At 36.3% G+C, this 22,231-nt stretch overlaps 1 protein-coding gene across 38 annotated transcripts in view; it reads right to left on the bottom strand.

Moving 5' to 3' along the window:
* PTPRD (protein tyrosine phosphatase receptor type D) overlaps positions 1-22,231 on the bottom strand; it is a 2,142,161-nt gene that overhangs the window by 201,270 nt on the left and 1,918,660 nt on the right. For 21 of the 38 annotated variants that reach the window (XM_034663855.1, XM_034663875.1, XM_034663865.1 and 18 more), the window contains 5 exons: positions 5,541-5,729; positions 4,294-4,302; positions 3,555-3,572; positions 1,845-1,955; positions 430-441 (listed from right to left, as the gene is read on the bottom strand). In XM_034663855.1, the coding sequence (XP_034519746.1) occupies positions 430-441; positions 1,845-1,955; positions 3,555-3,572; positions 4,294-4,302; positions 5,541-5,729 (339 nt within the window). The remainder of the gene's footprint in view (positions 1-429; positions 442-1,844; positions 1,956-3,554; positions 3,573-4,293; positions 4,303-5,540; positions 5,730-22,231) is intronic. The other 17 variants (XM_034663879.1, XM_034663878.1, XM_034663874.1 and 14 more) reach the window with 5 other exon arrangements.

The following is a 22,231-nucleotide window of genomic DNA, read 5'->3' on the forward strand; positions in this document are numbered from 1 at the left end:
CTCTAAGGTGTCAAAGAACATATCCAGAAAGTAGAGGAGAGTTTAGTCTTCATGCTTGGGATTAGGGGAACAACTACAAAACGTCATCCTATGGGCAGCAGGCATCCTTGTAAGACAAAAATTAAGGTGAGGCAGGAGACGGGAAGAGTGGAGCAGGAAGGAAAGCAGGAACACTGACGGAGTTCATGGGACCTGAGAGAGTTAAGTGTTACCAGTTACCATGCACCCAGGTATATTCTCGCCCATCATGCACCACGGTTAGATAACCACCAGCGAGCACCAGAAGCCAGGGCCAGGGCATTCTCTGCTAAAACATACCATTAACCAAAAGAAGACCACAATGCAGCTACATTCATTTCATTTGTATTCTTTGTTATTGGTTTAATTAAGAGTTTTGTAAGGTGGGTAAAAAGTAAAAAACACACCAACCTTCTCGCAGCTCTGAGGGATGTAGGGGGTTTGATGCAGAACACAATGAAATGAGGAAAGGAGAAAAACAAGGGAAACACAGAGAGAGTAAAAAGGCCATATCAAGGCTTTCAACTGCTACTTGAACATCTTTATTTGCGCTAGTTAATCCTTCCTACCTCAGCTGAAAACGTTAGCAACACCTCATGGACTAATACGGTATTAGAAACAATAGCTAGCATCATTTTGAAATTTTTCCATTGAAGAAGGTTCACATGCCTCATGCAGCAAAGGAGGTCACCATTGTAAGAAAAAGGATCAAGGGGCTTTCAAGGAATTTGGAGAAGAAATGGTTTTCTTCATATTCTCCCACCCCAGACTCCAGCGAAAGATAGGAGAGGAAAACATCCCCACAGAAACAAAATTATCTCAAACAAAAATTTCAAAATCAAGCTAGATATTTTCCTAAGGAAACCCATCTTATTGTAATTTAAAGCCCTCACAGTCTTTAACCTATTCCCACCCCCACCCACACCTTATGTGGTTATTCACAGACATATAGACCAGGAATAAGAGCATTTCCATTGGACAAAAAGCTACAGGAACCAGCTTTGGGAAACCCTGGGGAAGAAGAAATACTTCTTTCTAATTGAAATGAAAGGCACAGCCATTCATAAGCTCAAAATGTAAACATTTATATTACTTTATGAGAAAATACAAATGTATCCTCATAAATTATTCTTGTCCCAAGGACAACTAGGATTATTTGTTAAAAATACAATCAGGGTTCCAGGGCAATTGAAAATTAAACTTTTCAGAAGTTTAAACTGTGTGTAAATATATGCATAGACATATGCACATACATAATACCAGCTGTTCATGAAATTTTAAAAAGTATAAAAAGAAAGGAAATACAACTGTGCTGTTTGCATGGAGCACCTTTTCTTTTTGTTTGTTTGTTTTTAAGTTAGCAGCTTTATCCTTACAGCTCTGCAGTAGAGGTCTTGAAGACATAAACACCTTTATGCTTGGAGTTGCACAGAAAACTGATTAGTAGCACACCAAGCAATTATTTCAGGGTTTGATAAGGAAACAGAAGAGAAACAGCAACAGAAAAAAGAAGGAAAAGAAGAAAACTTCAAACAAATGCCAAGCATAGTTCAATCAATGCAGTAAACGTAGAAATCAAGATGTAAAAATGCAAATATACTTACAACTGCAAGCCTCAGGATAGGTTTTACTCAAAAGCTGTCAATTTTTTTTTTTTAACAATAGGGTTAAGATCTTTAATTCTTTATTTACTAAAATGCTTCAGCTACCGTAAGTATTAGCGTATCAGCTTGGTACCTACTGACATAACAACTCAGATCTCGTGCGTCTCTCAACTCCCCCTGAGCCTGAATGAAGAAGCGATGCCAGGGTGACGTCATTCCTACCTCTGACATATAAATTGGCAGGGGCAGAATAGCGAGTGCCCGCGCTGTTGGTGGCAACACACTCATATTTTCCTTGGTCAGATTCTTCACTCTGTTCGATCTGAAGGGCGCCTGTATGGATATAAAATATAGTGCCAAAGAGATGGTCAGAGAAGGCTTTCTCAGCGCAGAACGCTAAACCTCTTAACAATATGAAAAGCCCTGCAAAGCGAAGGTCCGCTCAACGTCGATTCAATCTCTCGCTAAGGTGCACAGACAGAAAATGATGCGATGAGAAAAACATATAGAGATTATTTTTTTTACATCATCAATGCTAGCATAAGAAAACAATTATCTCTTTTCCCAAGCAAGACTTCTAGTCATAATTAATACTCTCATTTCCTAGACTAATAAAATGAAGATGGGTGAGACTGCTTCAAGGAAGTATGGCTTTTAAATCAAACAAAAGATTAATTTTTGGTTTTGTTTTGTTTTGTTTTGTTCCATTTTGGTACCAAAAGTGGTGCAAAAGATAGGTACGCTCAAAAAAAACCAGGCCGGGTTTTCAAGAAAGTCTTCTGCTGAAGAAGGCAAAAATACGCAGCAAGTACAAAAAGGCTGCACAAAGCAAAAAATTAAAATTAGTCATTATATATTATGAAAATATTACTTAAAGAAACAAAACTCCCTTAAGACATGCAGATTTGAAGAAAAGAAAGACAATTTGCCACGACTTACAATCATTTATTACATTTGCTGAAAAACAAAGAGCAGTTGAATTAGAAGGTTTTAAAAAAGTTAAAAAGCACGGCCCATGCCAGCGAGGAAGAGCCAACCAACCACTGCTTGAGGACCTTGAGACGGATCCCCTAAGACACCCATCAAAATCCACCAGTGGGATTAGCAGTGTGGTGTCACAAAGCCCCAAGAAAAATACAAAACAAGAATTCTAAAAGAAATGAACACTGAGTCAAAGTATGAAAAACCAGCAATATCACATACCACCAAGAATACTGAGCACCTTTTGTTTCCATAGCCTGAAGGACAGAAGATCCAAAAATCCAGAGGCGAGTAATCCAAGAAAAAAAGAAGTGGGGGGGAAAAAAGCATTGCTGTCAGGTTGTAGGCGAGTGGGATCAGGTGGAAAGGGGAGTCATTCTTTGACTTTTAAGACAGTAAGAGAAAAAAGAATCGAAAGACAAAAGCAAAAACCTTCTGAAAGATAAAGACAAAAAGCAGGTGTTCCAGGCTGTCTTCTGCATGTCTGCCACTGTTCTCCAGACCATCTTGGCTTTGGTCCAGAACAAGAACAGCTAAGGAAGAAAAAAATGATCTTTTTTTCTCTCCGGTTGGACAAAAAAAAAGGAAAAAGAAGAAAAAAAAAGAAAAAAAGGAAAAAGGAAGAAGAAGAAAAAGAAAAAAAGAGGGACAGATGGTACGCTGTGACTGGTCTGTGGTCTAAAGACCTGGATATGCTTTCTTTGAAGCATATCACAACTTAAATAATCATTTCCATAAAGAAAGAAATGAACAAAACAAAGAGAAAAGGAAAAGAAAAGGAAAACTCACAATATGAGAGTCACTGATCATAACCAAACAGTACAAAGGGAAAAAATAAAGTTGATGGACATATTATTGGAATGATGTCAAAAACAGGACAAAGATGGGAGTGATGAGAGGACAGAAAGAATGAGCAAGATCATTCTGTGAACGTTAGTTCAGCACTCTTACCTCTTATTGGTGTACCACCTGGGTGGATAATATGAATGCAAATAAGATTAGAAAGAAGAAGCATTAGTACGAGAAGGAGGAGGCTAGGGCTGGGGAGAAGAATTAAATTAGATTTACAGAATTAAATAAGGTCTTAAAAGAAACTTGAATTACTATACTGGTAAAACAGGAATATATTAGATAGTATTATTAGATTATAAAAGCAAGTTGCATTATACCACAGAGGGCAAAGACCACAATAGGAATCATTGCCTTTCTCAGAGAAGCAACCGAGTTCTTAGGTCTGGGGTCATATTGGGTTAGAATTATGTCTTATATGCCTCATATTCTTAAAAAAATAAATAAAAACTAGATAATACTTTTTAAAGACATAGTTTCGAAAAATACTGACTAATCTATTTAAGTATATATATAGATATGCATATATATATATACTGTTATAGGAAATACTAATGACTAACTAGAAACAAACACTGTTGATTGAATATCTTATGCTTCTCACTATGCTACATTTGTGTGATACAACTTGTGTACTATTTTATTTTTCTAGACAGTGTTCTTACAATAACAGTTATGTGGATGTGTGCGTGTGCGTGCTACTACAGAGATCTGGTGTCTACACTGACAGTTAGTAAAATGCATGCCATGCATTTTATTAATAATAATAAAAATAATAATAATAATATTCTGGATATGGAAATTAGTGGGGGTGAAGTGCGCTTCGGAACTAAGCACTTACCAATAGATTCTGGAGATTTAAATACGGAGAGAAGAAAGACAGCATAAAAATATTATTATATTCCTTATAATTTGGTACAAATTTTTCAGAGTTAAAGCTTTATATACTAAATCATCTATGTTACATGTGAATAATTAATTCTTTATTTACAATAACAGAATGCTAATCTACACAATTCTGCTGACAACAAGCAAAAGAGGCAGTTAACAAGACGCTTTAACATCACAGGACAGGTCAAAAGCTGAGAACTCTGGGAAGACAGGCAGTTAAGTTAAACAACTTAGAATTCTATATCAATATTATTCCCAACGTCAAAGTCAACAGCTTATTACTACATGTCCCAGGGAAATCACCTAGGGACAGGCTCTAAAATTTAAGAAATTTAGAATTATCTCTATTTTTATCTAAAGAGAGCAAAGGAATGAACTTGGGATAGGGATGGGAAAGGGACAAAGGGGCAGCAGGGAGAGAGAGGAGGAAGCAGCAAAAGCTGGAGTCTACACCAAAAGCAGGCTTCTGTAGATCCAGTCACTGGAGGGTTCAAAACTCTTTAATGTGGGCGCACACTACTGTGGCTTATGTGTAGAAAATGTTCACTCACAATATATAATAATAAAATTAATCAAAATCCCCTCCTTTCATTGGTACTTGGTAAAGGAAGTTTACAAAATACCTCTGGTTACTCAGGAGATAAAATTTCTGTGGTTTATGTAGTAGTGAAAAGAAAGCAGATGTGACCAAACTTACTAAACTTTGGTACTTCGATGAGTTCAAATGCAGAAGAGACAGAGAAAACACACTTTAATAAAACTGAATCATTTTAGTGTTTAATATGAATCTTTTGGCTTTTAATGGATACAACCATTGGAGCTCCTTGCAAGTTCTGAATGAAGTCCAATGTTGAAATAAATTTGTTTCAAAAGAAAATAGAGAAAGAAGAAAGAAAGAGGAGAAAATGGATCCATCAAATACTGCAGAAAGGCAGTAAATTAAAAAGTTATCAAAAATACAGTCACAGCAGTGAGCAATGTGGATTAAACAGAAGCTGCAAAACAGAGAGAAAGACAGACTCTGAAACAGGCTATGACATCACAAACATGGACAACACATTAAATAACAGAGAAAGAGAGGAGGGAGAAAAATCAATACCTAAAAATTAAAATAAAATAAAGTAAAAATAAAAATAAAGAGAGAGAAAGCTAAAAAAAATTCTCTAAGAGTTAGTGGAAACAGTAACAAGACCCTACCTGATCGTAACTGCTTAATACGGCCATTGTTGTTGCTTGTGTCGACGGGTAAGAAATCTTTAAACCAAGTTATTTCTGGATCCGGATTCCCACTGGCTGCACAAAGCATGGTGGCAGTGCGTGTACGCTCGACCACCTTCAACTGTGGGCCCATGTCAATGGTAGGGAAGCCCCTGGGAATTTGATCCTCTGCAAGACAAAAGGTGATACAAACATGTTAACAAGTCAGGTGCCCAAGATTCAAGAGCATCCCCTTACCTTACTCAGCATTTGTTGAGAAGCTAATACAAACCTGGCAACATTGTGCTATCAGATTAGGATATAGTCACAATGTTGTTCCTGGCCAGAAGAATGCACCGTCTGTATAAGAGACCAATAGCTTCACAAAGAGCTAAGACACAGGTGATAAGGACAAGATGAAAAAATGCATCTAGTTCTCTAGGATGATGGAGGGAAATTACAGAATGTGTGCCTGAGGAGGTCAGTGAGTACCAAAGGAGGCTCTGCAATGGGCCTTTAAGACCAAGTGGAAGTATATTCCTCAGAGTAAGAGAGTATTTCCCTCTATTCCAAAGGCCTACACCAATTTCAGTCATTAAGAGTTGAAATTCCTAAATTTTGAATCCTCAACTCATCCAAAGTTCACTACTCCCTAACCCGTATCAAAATTGTCCCAGATCAGGGCACCTGGGTGGCTCAGTGGGTTAAGCGTCTGCCTTCTGCTTAGGTCCCCACATTGGGATCCCTGCTCAGTGGGGAGCCTGCTTCTCCCTCTCCCGCTCCCCCTGCTTGTGCTCTCTTTTCTTCTGTCAAATAAATAAATACAATATTTTTAAAAAATTGTCCCAGATCTTAGATCTTGCAAAATTAAAGTCCCCTTAAATCCCCCAAGCGTGATGATCCACATTACTAATTGCATCACCTGCTCTTCCAGCCAGCATTAGAAAGGTGTATTCTATCTGAAGACCTTTTGAATTTGAAGGAATTTTACTTATATGGGTGATGATTATCCAAATTAGAACTTGGCCATTTGTTTGAAAACCATTATGAGACATTTTAAATTCTCATTATTTCCGGCATTAATTTAATCAACCCTTGTTCATGACCTCTGATGCATTTTTGTGAGCCACCAATTCCAAAATTACTCACAAGCACAAACACCAGTGAGGGGAGGGGAAAAAAAAAAAAAAGGAATCACCAGATGTGGCACCTCTCTTTTCCTAGGATGTAGCCTGCAATTTCTGGTATGATCTTATGAGACTTGCTGAAGTCTGGGTTATAATTTCTAGGGAAAAGTCTCCATTTTGATGCTTCCGCTGTGTTGTTGGTCTGATCTATGTGTTTCCTACTGCCTCCCCTCTATCGTTACAGGATAAACTCAGTCTCCTAAATCTACCTCGCAAAATCCTTTTAAATCACGCCCCATTTTTCTCAGCCTCTCATGGATGATTAGAAAGTTTCTTCTGCTTACACTGTAATTCTTAACCGTTCCCCAGACAAATCATGCTCGCTAAGTACTCCGTGTCTCTGCAAAGCCATGCAGCCAAAATCACCTTCTTTGTAATAAAAACCCTCCCAAATATATTTAATATTTTCCTCCTCAGAGCTATTGTGTAGTAACTAAAATCCATTTTCTTGTACTTATTATCATCAGTTTATCTCCTACACCACGAATTCCTCCATGTCTCATTTATATCCAAATCCCTTTCCATCAAACTAGTCTGGATTTCTCTACTTTTTTCAAAAAAAAAATTTTTTTTTTGAGAGAGAGGGAGAAAGAGAGAGAATCTTAAGCAGGCTCCACACCCAGAACATAAGCCTGCTGCAGGGTTCGATCTCACAACCCCAAGATCACGACCTGAGCCGAAATCAAGAGTCAGACCCTTCACTGACTGAGCCACCCTGGAGTCCCTGGATTACTCAAGTTTGAATAGAACCGCCAATGATTCCCGTGGTTAAATATAAATATATCCTAGTGATTAAAAACTGGAAAAAAAAGTTTTTCTACTACATATAGTAGAAAACTGCTTGTGGTAAAGGATTGATCAAAGACATATCTCAGGACTACAGACAGAGATTTTGAAGGAATGAAGGTCCAAATATTACCAAAGAATAAAGCTCCCAATAAAAGGAAGGTTTCCCTCAACCGCAACTCCAGACTATTGTAAAGAAATTGTAGGGCTAAGAGAACAGGGAAAAGTGTGGACCCTGGCTCTCCTGCAGGGAGATTGATGAAAGATCAATAGAAGCTGCTAAAGTAAGTTGGGTTTGACATCTCTCATCACTAGAGATTATCTTCCTGTCCCATCAGCTAGTTACAGCTGGAGACTAAAAAAAAATATAAAAATAGTTCCCTTCTATGAGCTACAGATTAACTTAACTTGAAAGATACAACCGTTTTGAGTAAGCAGGAATACTATGTGTTTATTTGAATGCTCACACATCAACAGCCAAGCAGAAGTCTATGGTGGACAAATGTCAGAAACGGTAGTCAAGAATGAAATTTCAAGGTGATTTTTCAAGGCTCCAAGTTGGAAAGTTAAAAATTACAAATGGAATAGAGGATTTTGCAAATTAGACTAATTTTGATAACCTACTCCCTTTGAATTTCATCAGGCTGTTTTTTATGACTTTAAAAGTTTCGTCAATATGATATGTTTACATTGATAGCATTTTTCTACTGTTATCTTGAAAAACAAAAGCAGAGAGATCAATAGCCATTGTACCATACACATTATATTAAACATCTCACATGGCAGCTATTGACATAAATTCTTCAAAGGAAAAAAATAATTTACTTCAAGTGCTCCAAAGTCAACTACACTGACTTAGTTACACAGAAAGGAGTTGTTGGGGCGCCTGGGTGGCACAGCGGTTAAGCGTCTGCCTTTGGCTCAGGGCGTGATCCCGGCGTTATGGGATAATTTACTTCAAGTGCTCCAAAGTCAACTACACTGACTTAGTTACATAGAAAGGAGTTGTTGGGGCGCCTGGGTGGCACAGCGGTTAAGCGTCTGCCTTCGGCTCAGGGCGTGATCCCGGCGTTATGGGATCGAGCCCCACATCAGGCTCCTCTGCTGTGAGCCTGCTTCTTCCTCTCCCACTCCCCCTGCTTGTGTTCCCTCTCTCGCTGGCTCTCTCTATCTCTGTCGAATAAAGAAATTAAAAAATCTTTAAAAAAAAAAAAAAAGAAAGGAGTTGTTGGGTTTTTTTTTGTTTTTGTTTTTTTTTTTTTGAAGCTCTTAGATTTTTTTGTTATTTTCCATATTTAAAGCCACCAATTTAGGTTAATAAAAGAAAGGAGTTGTTGGGTTTTTTTTTGTTTTTGTTTTTTTTTTTTTGAAGCTCTTAGATTTTTTTGTTATTTTCCATATTTAAAGCCACCAATTTAGGTTAATAAAAAATCACCTTGAGATTCTTGAAATGATTCTGCATTTCCCAGGGCATATTATCTACCCCCAGGCCTTGAATACTAGTTACATTAGCATGCATTAACATTGACCTACTAGTCATTGCTTTTCCTCTACAGGCTCATCTTGCTGAAGAACCAAGCCAATATTCAGTACCAAGTGGTAAGTGTCAAAGACTTAAGATTGTTGCGCCACTCACTAAAGGCTTTTACTAAAGAAATCTAGAATTAATAACCATTTATAAGAAATGAAGTCCTCACCTTGGGGAGAGCTGACAAAATTGACTTGTGCCCTACCAAAAGCAGTATAATACATTTGCATGACCTTTCTTTTCCTTCTTGGCTCATAAAGAACACTCCAGAGCCCCCTTTTCATACACACAAGTGCACAACAAAGATAATCTTTCTTGCATACTAATCGGACATTGGAGGTAAAGAGTGTTCCTTTCTTATTTTTAATAAGGGTAATTAAATTCTATCCATCCCCCCCTTTGCACAGAATCTCTTTGAATGTACTTTCTTCATTAAATTTTCATGAGAAACATCACAATGTAACAGATTCAAATAGCCAGAACTCTTACACGTTGACAGTTGTGGCTTGTTTCCAATTTGACTGTCAGGTATTTGGCAATAAAACTCAGTATTCAACATAAAACGAACTGTAGAAATAATGAAATTTCTAATTGGAATGCTTATCTCAGTGGGTATAGTTTAGAAGATGTTAATTGCTTTTTTTTCACCTTCTACATTTATTAGTGATTTATATAAAACTGCCTTGGCCATTTGATAACGTCAATTTTGACAGCTCATCAAATGTGTACTACCAGGAACTTGGGGGAAAAAATCAATACCTTTAATATCTTAACCACAAAAACTTTTACAGAAAAAAAAATCAGCTATCAAGAATTAACAAATTGTCAATATGTTAGCAGCTTTAAACTTTTACATGAGGTGAAAAGAAAAACATTTTGTCCTATTCGTTAATGTGCTCATTAAGCTTTAAAGTGCCTTACTTATCACTGTTCCATATTAATATTCAATCATGCAGAATTAGCTATTAATTCATCAACAATTTAAATCAGACTTGACCTTCACAAAGCCATTTGGTCTGTCATTTTGAGAGGCCATTAAAGGGCAGATTACTACATACTTGTGCTTAGTGAAACATGGAAGTCGTACATATTTTGTTTGGAATGACAGCTATAATAGACCTGGAAATATAGCACATTCTTTGAATCTGTTTGGTGTCTTAATGAAATATGCTGATATGAAACTTACAGTTCCATTAAGGAAAGAGAAACATGAATGTCAGCATTTTCCAGAGTTAACTTCCCATTTCTGCAGAACTTATGTTAATAACCCCTGACCTACCCAGGACCTGAATGGAATGTATGGGGAAATAGTCTGATATTGTTTTGTAGAAAGTCTTGCTTTAGATATCTGTGAATGATCAAATAAAAACTTTTGCATAATTTGCTCAGTTAAACTACTTTCACTGTTCATCCATAAACAATTTTAATGATGTTTTTAATTGCGCTCCAATTCCGCAAACACTGAACCTCTCTTATTTGATAGGAAACCACAAAACTAAATTGCCTGCTAAGGCCACGGCCTCCTTCCAAGGTGGCCCAAGCAGTTCCTCTTGCCAAATCTTCCAAAGACTCTGAATGAATTCAAATAGACAGGTGCTTTGACTCTGGTCCCAAATGATTTAAAGCAGCTTTCAATGAAGGGTTGTTTGCCATGGTGCTCTACTTCCAATTTATCGTGTCAATTACATCAACAGTATGCTTTTACAAACGCAGTAGTAAAAGATTTGGCAAATACACCTGATTATTTAGATACTATGGACAATGTAGAGGTTCTGATGAGAATGGTAGTACAATAAAGAGAGATCAGAATCTGGAGGAAGAGAGAAGTAATTTTTTTTTTTCTTAGAGAATTCAGCTCCCTGAACCACTTTTCTAAGTGCCAAACAATTCACAGTGGCTCCTTGTTTGAAGCCCTCAAGTGGGGTTATCAATCAACCCCTTAATAAGTCAATGGGTATGCTTGAATTCATAAGCTCATGGAGGGCAGGGCTCTGTGCTATTTCCTTTGTAACTGTGACAGTGTACAAAAAACATTTGCATATAATACGCATGTTTAGGGAGTTGTGGCAGACATTTCAGCACTCATGCGGCATTTCTGAATTCCTACGGGGTTTATTTAATGCCATTCATTTAAACAGTTAATCATTCTTTTTTTTAACTTTTTTTAATTCAAATTCAATTAATTAATATATGATGTATTATTAATTTCAGAGCTAGGGGTCACATTTCATCAATCTTATATAATAACCAGTGCTCATTACATCACATGTCCTCCTTAATGTCCATCACCCAGTTACCCTATCCCTCCACTCCCACCCTCCAGCAACCCTCAGTTTGTTTCCTATGATTAAGAGTCTTTTATGGTTTGTCTCCTTCTCTGGTTTCATCTTGTTTTATTTTTTCTTCTCTTCCCTTATGATCCTCTGTTTTGTTTCTTAAATTCCACATATCAGTGAGATCATATGATAATTGTCTTTCTCTGATTAACTTATTTTGCTTAACATACTACCTTCTAGTTCCATCCATGTCATTGCAAATGGCAAACAATTAATCATTCTTTAATGGTTTTGTGGCTATACATGTGGCCTCCCCAACTTGCTTATTAAGTCTAAGAGACATAAGACTATCTTATACCTTCTATTTTTTATAGTGTCTTAAGTAGTATGGGACTTACAGACTCATAAAAATGGTCATTAATGGCTATTTATTTTTATAGTTATAAGTTTCATTTAATTAGTAAACAATTTTCACCGGTTGAGATGTGCAATTCATGCCTGTTTCCTTCTATAATTTAGTGCAGTTGTTACACTGGAAAAACACAATTCAGTACCTGCTTTATCTAATTTTATAGAAAGGCTTCCTCCACATACTGGTTGTAAATTCCTACAAGTCAAAACTGCAACCACATAACAAAAACATTATATTTACACAACGAAACTCCAAAGAATACAAAATATGTATCTATATTCTGTTATGTGATCTTTAGAAAAGTGAAATTATTGATATTCAAACTAATGATAAAAGCCAAGTAAATCACTCAGTTATATGTTTAGGCAAACGCTCAGGGTCATCTTTCACTGACAGGAGCAACAATTTTTCAATGGCTAGATATCCTAAACCTTTAGGCGTTCACAATGTAATCTTAAAGACACTCTAAAGTTTTGTTTTTGTTTTGAAGGATGAAGGGATTAAGTGAAGTTTTCATTAAATAGAAAAGTCAAATGTTAGATGGATCATATAAAGAATATTTTCTTAATAAGTGGTAGGCCCTTTAAATATATTGAAAGGCATCTCCACCTGTTAAAGAAATCGTACTAATCTATGCCCCACAAAGCCAGCATGTTTTTATAACTATGAAAAAGTAAAAGTTTCTTGAAAACTTTAAATATGTTGGTGTTCAGATGGTCATATAACAAAATATTTTCATACTTATGAAAACTGCACTAAGTTAAAAGAAAAAGAGCTTTTGAACTATTAGTTTCAAGAATGTACTGGGGAGTCAATAGATGGCATCATTCATTCTATAGATACAAATGAAATGCCTCTGTTGTGCCAATTGTGGGCCAGGCAGGGTACAAAGTAATCTAGAGAATCTCTACACTGTTGTGATTTATTTGTAGCTGAAGAATAATTAGATTCTTTGGGAGTGAGAACAGTACCCAGCTCATAGATAGGAAGACTGAATGAGATAACACATTTAATGTGGCTAGCACTGCCTGGCACTAGTGTCTGGCATTTCATAAAATATTAGCATTTATACACGTACTCAATCCCAAACTCCCACAATAGATTTAAACAGAACAGAGTCATGTGACTCCAAGTACTGATATAACAAAGCCATAGCAATAAACTGTAAATGGGAAATATTCTATGCAAATCATAAAAAAAAACCCCACAGGATTATCTAGACATGCAAGTGAATTTAGAAAGCAGTATCTGTGTCAAGTAACCTTTTCAAAGCTCATAAAAACCCTATTTCTCCCTTTGAATGAGATTTTACATTCTTTGATTAATCAACAGTAGAAATAAAACAAATCCATATTGTCATATGATTTGTTCCCAAAAAAGAACTAAAAAAAAAAAAAAAGCTCAAAGTACTTGGGACAGAAAAGCTTTACTGTGAATGCCTGAAAACAAACTATTTGAGCCTTTACTGAGGTTCTCTGAGATAGGCGAATGTGCATCATAATTACCATCTTCTGTAAACACAAAACACTCAGCAAAATTAAATTACTTGTTCCACATCATACCTACAGCAAAAATTTTAAAAAAAAAAACTCTTTTAACTCTAGATTTGGTGTATTTTTACTTCATCATGATTCCTCTATGCGAACAGTTGTCCTTTGAATAAATATTCATTATGAACAGTGAGAGAACTCTTAATCAAAGTTAACCTATAATGGAAGGCACACGGAAATAATTTGAAAAGCTGTTCATTTTTATTTTATTTTATTTTATATGATTTTAAATAGTTCACTTATTTATCAGAGAGAGAGAGAGAAAGCAGGATCAGGGGGAGGGGCAGAGGGAGAAGCAGGCTCCCGCTGAGCAAGGAGCCCGATGTGGGACTCTATCCCAGCACCTGGGATTATGACCTGAGCCGATGGCAGACACTTAACTGACTGAGCCACTCAGACATCCCTTTTTTAAATTTTTTGTAAGCAGAAAGGACGAAAGTTCCATGGAATGTAGTAATAATAATTTTAAAAACAGTCCTACATTTTTAAGAAAATCCACCTTTTGTTGTATATCAATTGGCTTCTCATTTGTTTAGCACTGGTTCCAGGTAGAGACATAAATCTGCCACGTATCATAACCAATAAAATGTGCATGAGAAAAGGAGGAGTGTGAAAAGGATGGTAAATATCAAATAATTTCTCTAGGGAGCTGAAGTTCAGCATTGAGCCTGTCTTTAACCCTTCTATAATTTCTGTTTAATAAGCTAGGAAGGGCTGTAAGTGGCAGGACTTTGGTTCTGAGCAGACACCAAAAGACAGTACACAGAGCAGAGAACTAGACATCAGTAGACTCAGCATATCAACCCTATGACCTTAGGCCACACAGAGGTCTCCAATGTAATAAGGGGCCAATAATGGCCATCCTACACAGCTTTGTCTGGGAAAGGAGACAGATCAGTGTCTCACCAGCTAGAAGGCCGAGGGGTTACTGCTTAGAGTATTTGCTACTTTGTTGACCAGCAAATGAGTTTTCAAGTCATTATCTTTCAGAATAAACCACCGTATCAGGCTACAAACAAGAACCATCTCTTTCCGGAATACAGTCCCTGAAGATGGGAAAAGCATTTATTATTCTTTTCTTAACGAAAACAGTGTAAATAAAGCTTTTATTTTCACCATTCCAGATGGCAGCAGGGTATAATTTGTACTGTTTTGACATCATGGCTGTATTATTCAAAATCAATCTTCCTGCAAGTGTATTGAATAAGGGACTGAAAACAGAAAAATAAAAAGAAAAGAAATAAAAACTAAATCAACATTTTCCAGCAAAGTTGGGCTCCTGGGCCATTATCAAAATGATATTCATATGAATGAAATCGAAAAAATATTTATATAAATAAAGTGGTTTCTAATTATAAGTCAAAGGTTACTCTAAGTCAGAACGAAATTATCTAAAGCAGGAGAAAACTGCCAGTTAATATAAATGATATCCCAAATGGAATATTTAATAAATATAAGATCTGGTCCCCAAAAAGTAATTAGGAACAAGTTCCTCTTTGCAAGTTATTACGTGCAGATGGTATGCTTGTCTTAATGTGCCTGTAAGTCAATCAGAGAAGCTTTTATTTCAGACAGGATTGAGGTATCTCTTAAGGGGAGTTACTGGGCACTAGTGCCTCCAATGACTTCTCATAGAATTATGCCATGCAGGAATAGAAAACTGGATACTGATAAGCTGATAGGACCTTCATCAGCAGCTACTAAATATTCAGCATACTAACTACCCGCACAGCATTCCAGAGCAAAGTCCATTTTCTGAAATACTCTTCACATGTTGAAGAGGTTGTAAGGCACTCTTGGCACCGAATAAGGCAAACTTATTTAGACGTAATGTATGCAATTACCCTGCAAATCGCCAAGCAATGTCTACATAGCAGAACACAAATCCAGTTAGATTATATTATCATTGGTGTAAATGTGGTAGCTGCAATTTTACATGCTTTAAGTCAGTTATTAGTTATCTGTGTTTGGGTTCAGCCAGTGATCACACTCTTTGTGATCCAAAATTAGATGAATTCATGGGGATATGGAAGTATCCTCTCCTACCAACAACACTATCAATTCTTGGATATTTAAGCAAATATTTAGGAATCAGGGTGATGCTTTTATTCCCTTCTCTGGAATGCAAATCTGACTAGGATAACAAAATCCAATGCCCACCCTCTGTCACAAACCTCACTGCTTTCCATTAGTTTTACTAACAGGGCTCATGATACCCTGTACATTATCCAAAGTTTTTGCCATATTTTGAATAAAATTTTTAAAAATTACATAAATTTTTATTTAAACCATACTGTCAGTTGTTTTTGTTTCCGCTTTTAAGAAAAGAAAGGCAAAAATGAATGCTGGAGCTGAAGCACAAGAATTTAGTTCCTCTTTCTTTAGAAAGAGAGATATAAAGACAAATAGTAAACACAGAAAGAGAACTTTCTATGGGTTTGGCTCCTGCCTCTATTACGTGCCAGCCCTGTAAAAGTCAAAAATTCTAATGAGCTCAAATCAAACAAGACCAAGAAAAAACATTCATCCTGGCTGCACCGTATTGTGATGAATAGAAATGAAAGTAAGATTTTTATGCCATCAGCAGTTGTTATATAAAAAAGAAAACTAGAATGAGTGTGTGTGGACTGGAATTGAAGGCATTGGTGTGAAATCATGGTTTTAAAAACATACACACTGATATAGAAATGAATATAATTATAAATGTAAGTTATATAAACTCACCAAACACACCTATTCTATCTGTGTGAGTCCAGAAAGGCTACAAGCAGCAATGCCGGATAGCAATGGCCACACCAGATCTTAAATATGACTCTCTAAATATGGCCCTCTATAAGAGGAAGCAGAACTCCTTGCTGAAAGGACTGATTCCATTCAGTACCAGGACAAGAAAAAAGTACAAGATATATACCTGAAATATCCGTTACATAGGAAAGTGCTCAAAGTGACAAGGACATGTTGAAAAAGCAAAGATGCCTGTGTGATGGGGCCCTCATTAGCCAAACGTGGGGCAATTGAACATCAAAATTTATATATGTATATATAAAACAAATTATAATACATTAAAATAAAAAGACATTACTCCATACTTATATAAATGAATAAATGGAAAAGTTTCAGGAGGAATCATGTCTTTATATACTCCCAAAGTAACTCCTCACAGGCATTTATTAAAAAGAAAGGAAAAGAGTAACTTTACAATTGAGAAGACTCACAAAAACAACCTAGGATAACAAAGTTGACATCAATAATGGGACAAATCAAAATCATGTGTTGAGAAAAATATAATAACACTTCTATGATATTTGCTATAGACTAAATGTTTGTATCCTGCCAAAATTCATGTTTAACTCTAACACCCAATGTGATGGTATTTGGAGGTGGGACTTTCGGGAAGTAGTTAGCTAATGAAGGTGGAGCCCATATGAATGGGATTAGTGCCCTCATGAAAGAGATGGAAGTGAGAGGTCTTGCCACTTCCATGTGTGGACACACATGCAAAAGAGGACCCTCTATGAGCCAGAAAGCAGGCCCCAACCAGACCCCGAATGTGCCAGCAACTTGATCTTGGACTTCCCAACTTCGATAACTATGAGAAATACATTCTACTTGTACGTCACCCAGTTTATGGCATTTGGTTATAGCAGCCTGAATAGACTAAGAGAGTATTATTGCCAAAGATTCATAATCTAAATACGATCAAAGTAAGCATCAGCAAAACCCAGAATGAGAACATTTTTTGGTATAACAAACTTGTTATCTTCAAAGCTATCAAGATCAAGAATGTCAAAGGAAAACGTGAGAAACTCTTTCAGATTGACAATTAAAGGCAAAGTACAGCTCTGAACCAAAGCTTCTGAGGACAGAGAAACCTGAATAGGACACGTGGTAAAACCCAAATGGGAAAACTGCTGAAATGTAATCTGAGGATTACATGGTTACGCTGCATCAATATTTACTTCCTGATTTTGATGATTATACTGCAGTCAAGTAGGAGAATGCCCTTGTTTGGAGAAATAGAGGTATTTGAGGGTGATGCATGTTATGTCATCAATTTAATCTCAAATAGTACAGGAAAAGTTCTTTGTATTGTAGCTTCCAGTTTCTTTTAAGACTGGGATTGTTTCAAAATTCTAAAATGATATAAAAATAAATTGCTATAATTATATTAACATAAATAAATGAGATTTTACAAATGCTTAGGTTATCTTTTTAATTTCTCAGTTGTACAACAGTTATCCTCAAGGCTTCTGAATAGATGGATATACTCAAGCATTTTGTTCCAATTCTGAAGAATATTCCTAAATACATACTTCAAGGCCCTCTTAAACATGAAGACTAGTTAACTGACATTTCAGCTGTTACCAATTTTATACCAATGATGATAATACCAGAAAATTGTCAGGTCTGGAAATATGTAAATTCCTTTAAAATTACTAATATTTCACTATCAATGCTGAACAATGAACAAAATGGAGTGGTGATTTAAGAGCAAGGCAAGCTCATGAAAAGAAAATGCATAGAAATCAATACTCTAAAAAATAATTTCAGATTTACAATTTTTGTTTAGAGAAGTGAAAATGTGAAGCAGATAGATTCTACTAATTTTCTCTGAAAACATCTGAGAAAGTTTAAGATAGAAGATGAACTTTGCTTCCTTCCAAGTGTAAGATCGTCAACTTGACTCAACACCCAGGAGTCTCAGAAATCCAAGTGTTGTTTTTCAAGGCAGCCTTTTGAAAATTTTCAGGAAAATCTGCCTTCCCCCAGCTCTTCACAGTTCTTCCCTTAGACCTACAACACAGTAAAGCAAAATGCTTGCCATTCTGTGCTCTTTAATCATTTAGGAAAGTGGGGCAACAGCAACAAGTACGAAAATTAAGTGATTCCAGTATGTCTAAATTTCAGCATTTCTCATAGTCTTAAAGACAAACTGTGGTATTTGTTCTATTTGAGGGAGAAGATAGATTCTTAAAACAGGTGATGGAAGTTTTCTTCAAGGGCTATTTTGGAAAATAAAAAGATCAAATCTTAAAACAAATATATATAAAATATTTCATTGTACAGAATGAAAACTACATGAGCACACACATAAACCTTTAAATGTATCTATGTTTCAAGAATGCGTTGTATATCTACAGAGGATAACTTCCCCTAAATGCAAATAATGTTCTGTTTATATGCCAAACGTGAGCTTCAATTTAACAACAAAGAATTACCAGATTGAACTACTTTCTGTTTGTCAGCGTATGAGACTTTTCTTTCTTTGGAATCACAAGTTGTCAACGTATAGACATTGCCCAAAGGAATTTGTAACTATGACTTGTTTTAATTTTTTGAATTTTCCTCCATCTTTACATAAACTCACTAATTAAAATAACACCATTTTTAAAGTTTATTTATTTTAGAGAGAGAGAGAGAGAGAATGTACACATGCATGGGGGGTGGAGAGGCAGAGGGAGAGGGAGAGACAGAATCTCAAGCAGTTTCCCCACTGAGCCCAGAGCCTGAAGCGGGGCTGGATCCTACAACCCTGAAATCCTGACCTGAGCTGAAATCCAGTCAGATGCTTAACCCACCGAGCCACCCAGGTGGTTACAATATCATATGTAAATGCATACATGAGGGGGCTCTCTCTTTTTTTAAAAGATTTTATTTATTTGAGAGAGAGAGAGAGCTCAAGTGCAAAGAGGGGAAGGTGCAGAGGGAGAGAGAGAGAGAGAGAAGCAGATGCCCTCCTAGGGCAGAGCCTGATGTGGGGCTCAATCCCATGACTCTGAGATCCTGACCTGAGCTGAAATCAAGAGTCTGTCGCTTAACTGGCTGAGCCCCTCAAAGTGCCCCTAAATAAATAAAATCTTTAAAAAAAAATAAATGCAAAATCTTTTTAAAAATAAATGTAGAAGTGTACTCGGTACATTTTGATATGTCAGAAATATTAACATGCTACCTAACAGGAAGTCAGGCATTTAGAAAATAACCAGATAGAAGAAAACCTACCCCAAATGGCCAAAATCACTGTCAAAAATCACATGAATAAAATGCTGTATCCTTTGCTGCTAGGAGAGGTATTAGGCCTCCATATATAAAATTCTAAAGGCTAGATTTTCTTCAGTAGTATGTTAAGCTCAGCAAATGACAAAAAGGGTTTTAGGCAAAGCCTGAGGGGATTAAGTAAAGGATTGTGGTCTTTTTCCTAAAAACAAATAGGAGGTAAAGAAAAATTTTACTGCTAGAGATAAGTGTGTGGGCACTTAAGTGCCTACAGACTTATGTGTTAGGAGAGTATGTTGCTTATCAAATTTCCATTTTGAAAAACATCCTTTTAACTACAATGTGAAGAATGCATTGTGTTGGGGAAAAAATAATAATAAAAAAAGAAAGGATGTAGGAAGGCCAATTTGGTGAGATAAGGGCAAACATATCAAGTGATGGAGGAGATGGGAAGTAGGGAGATAATTATATATATATATATATATATATATATATATATATATAATTTCAGCTTTATTGACAATACATAACTGATAAATTTATTTATCATATAACTGGCAAATAAAACTGTAAGATATTTAAAGTATACATTGTGGTGACTTGATATGTGTATATGTTGTGAGAGTTGAGAATAATTTGAAGGTTAATTTTACAGACTTGGTATATTTTGAGGATGAAGAATCAGGGAGAATTATCAGGGATGGTTTTCCAGAAATATGTGATGGATTCAAGAATACATTTCCAGTCCTGTCTTCCCATGGGGAATAACACCAGACATCTGAAGCACCTATGCAATAAATGACATGAACCCTGAAGGCTGGACTCCGTCTTTTCCTCACCAGGGTAAGTTCTCCCAGGGTGGAACATAGCACCAAGCACAAATTATCTGCCAAATGAATACTAACCCACATTTACTTTCAGGAACTAGCAGAGAGGGCTGGTAAATAAACCATTTGCTTCCTTAAATGCTTGTCTCAGGGTGAAGGCAAGAAAGGACTGGCTTTGTCTGTACAAAAGTGAGCTCAGCATTCTTGTTGTGCATGTGCCAGGAATTCCTTAGGCACTGGTCTAGAATGGTATGGAGATATCCAGGGATTTGCATCGGTTTTCCCCAACCACAGTTAATTCCCTCAATCTGAAGATAGCTGAGTACGTCCGGGTATTCTTCTTTCTAGCCAGAGAAGAAGCTCACTAAACATCAGGGTATTGCAGTCAATAGGCTCCTGAATAAAAGGGAAAATAATCTGCGTTGTACTCCTATGAAGATATGCCATGAAGAATCTCCTTAAAGATAACTCATGGCTGTTACATTTTAAAATATTATATGCCAATTAAATAGATACAAGTTTCCAATGACAAGGTATTCAGTAGTGATACAGTAAACCTTTTCCTTAACATCCTGAAAACAACCCAGAGTTGTTCATTTTCATTTAGTTGCAATAGACTGACATATTGTTATAAATTTAGAAAACATACCATCTCTAATTCTTAACAAAGTGACAGCAACTTGACAAGCGAAAAAGTTATCTCAGCCTTGAATTCACTGGCACAGAAAGCCCACATATACCACTGTTCTTTCCACAGCACAAGTGGATGGTTTTTATGTTTACTGCAAGATTAATGCTGCTTCAATTGCTCAGTGATGATAGCTATGAGACTGCTGAGTAAATAGTCTGCATTCACTAAAGGAAGTAAGAACTTGTATTTTAGCCACCGATCCCTAAAATAACTAATGCTATTTAAGTGTTTATTGTTATAAAGATAAAATAATATGCCATACAGCTTTGTAAAATATACATGACAAGTTTCATGGGCAAATTACAACCAAATGGGCACATTTTATAGTTTCTCAGGAATTAACTCAGAAGAACATAAAATATAATAAAGAATGTTTACCCAGTGGGAAAAAAGGCATTTTCAATTTAGTTTTTTCTAATGGCTATCATACCTGCCCCCCACCCCCGCTTCCCCTCCTCAGTGCTGATGACTTAGACATGAAAGCTCAGAGACTTCCATTTGCTGAACTGAGTTGTTTGAATCATGACAGATCTGTTTCTTTGGTCATAGCAGCTAAGTCACACAATAAAGCCAATCTCTCCAGCCCCACTACCAACCCTGGCCTTGCTTCATCCCTCACCCCTCCCCAGCCCTCCGCTGGTAATTTTCAGGTGACTCTTAGGTATATGCCCTCCTCCAAAGCCTAATCTATTTTCCTGAAACATAGTTCAATAGGATTCTAGTAATAACAAAACAAAACAAAAACAAAAAACAAAACAAAATAAAAAAAACTTCCCTGGGATGTCAGTTTTCCTGGTGTGTTTTAATATGATAGAGATTTAAGAACATTCTAGCTATATAATCATAGTTTTGAAATGTTTATCTCTTCAGTTGTAAGAAAAAAAATTGCAGCTGAAGATGTAAGGCTAAGTTGGCTCACCCTTTCCTCCTTCACTGCCAGACATAATTTCTTTCTTCATATTTTGAATCCATTTCCTGGCAGGGAGGATAATATTTATCTTAATACTTATATTCCACCCCCATCAAGGAGCCTACTGTTTGTTCAGACAGTGACACATTTCTGATCATTTAACTTTTAGTTATTCTATTCAACCCACAGCAGAGTTCATCAGGGGTACTGGGTACTCAGGACTCCTACTGTGTTAATGAGAAGAACTGTTTCTTTCTGGGTTCCTCTTCAAAAGGTAGATATTAAATGGAAAATTTCTCACTAAAATTATTTATAAATTATAGAACATGAGATAATTCTGAGAGGAACTGGCCCATTCTGATAAAATACGTAATACTAGTCTAGACCCTAGAAGAGAGTCAACTATAATAGATTTTATCACTGATTTTAAGAAAATAGTTATGCAGATCAACTAAAGTCCAAGCCATGCTTTTTGGTAGATATTCTGAGGTGCTTAACTGTTTTCAGTGACAAAGTCTGTACAGACATTA

This window comes from Ailuropoda melanoleuca, chromosome 7, assembly GCF_002007445.2.
Source record: "Ailuropoda melanoleuca isolate Jingjing chromosome 7, ASM200744v2, whole genome shotgun sequence".
Classification (NCBI taxonomy): Eukaryota; Metazoa; Chordata; class Mammalia; order Carnivora; family Ursidae; genus Ailuropoda; species Ailuropoda melanoleuca.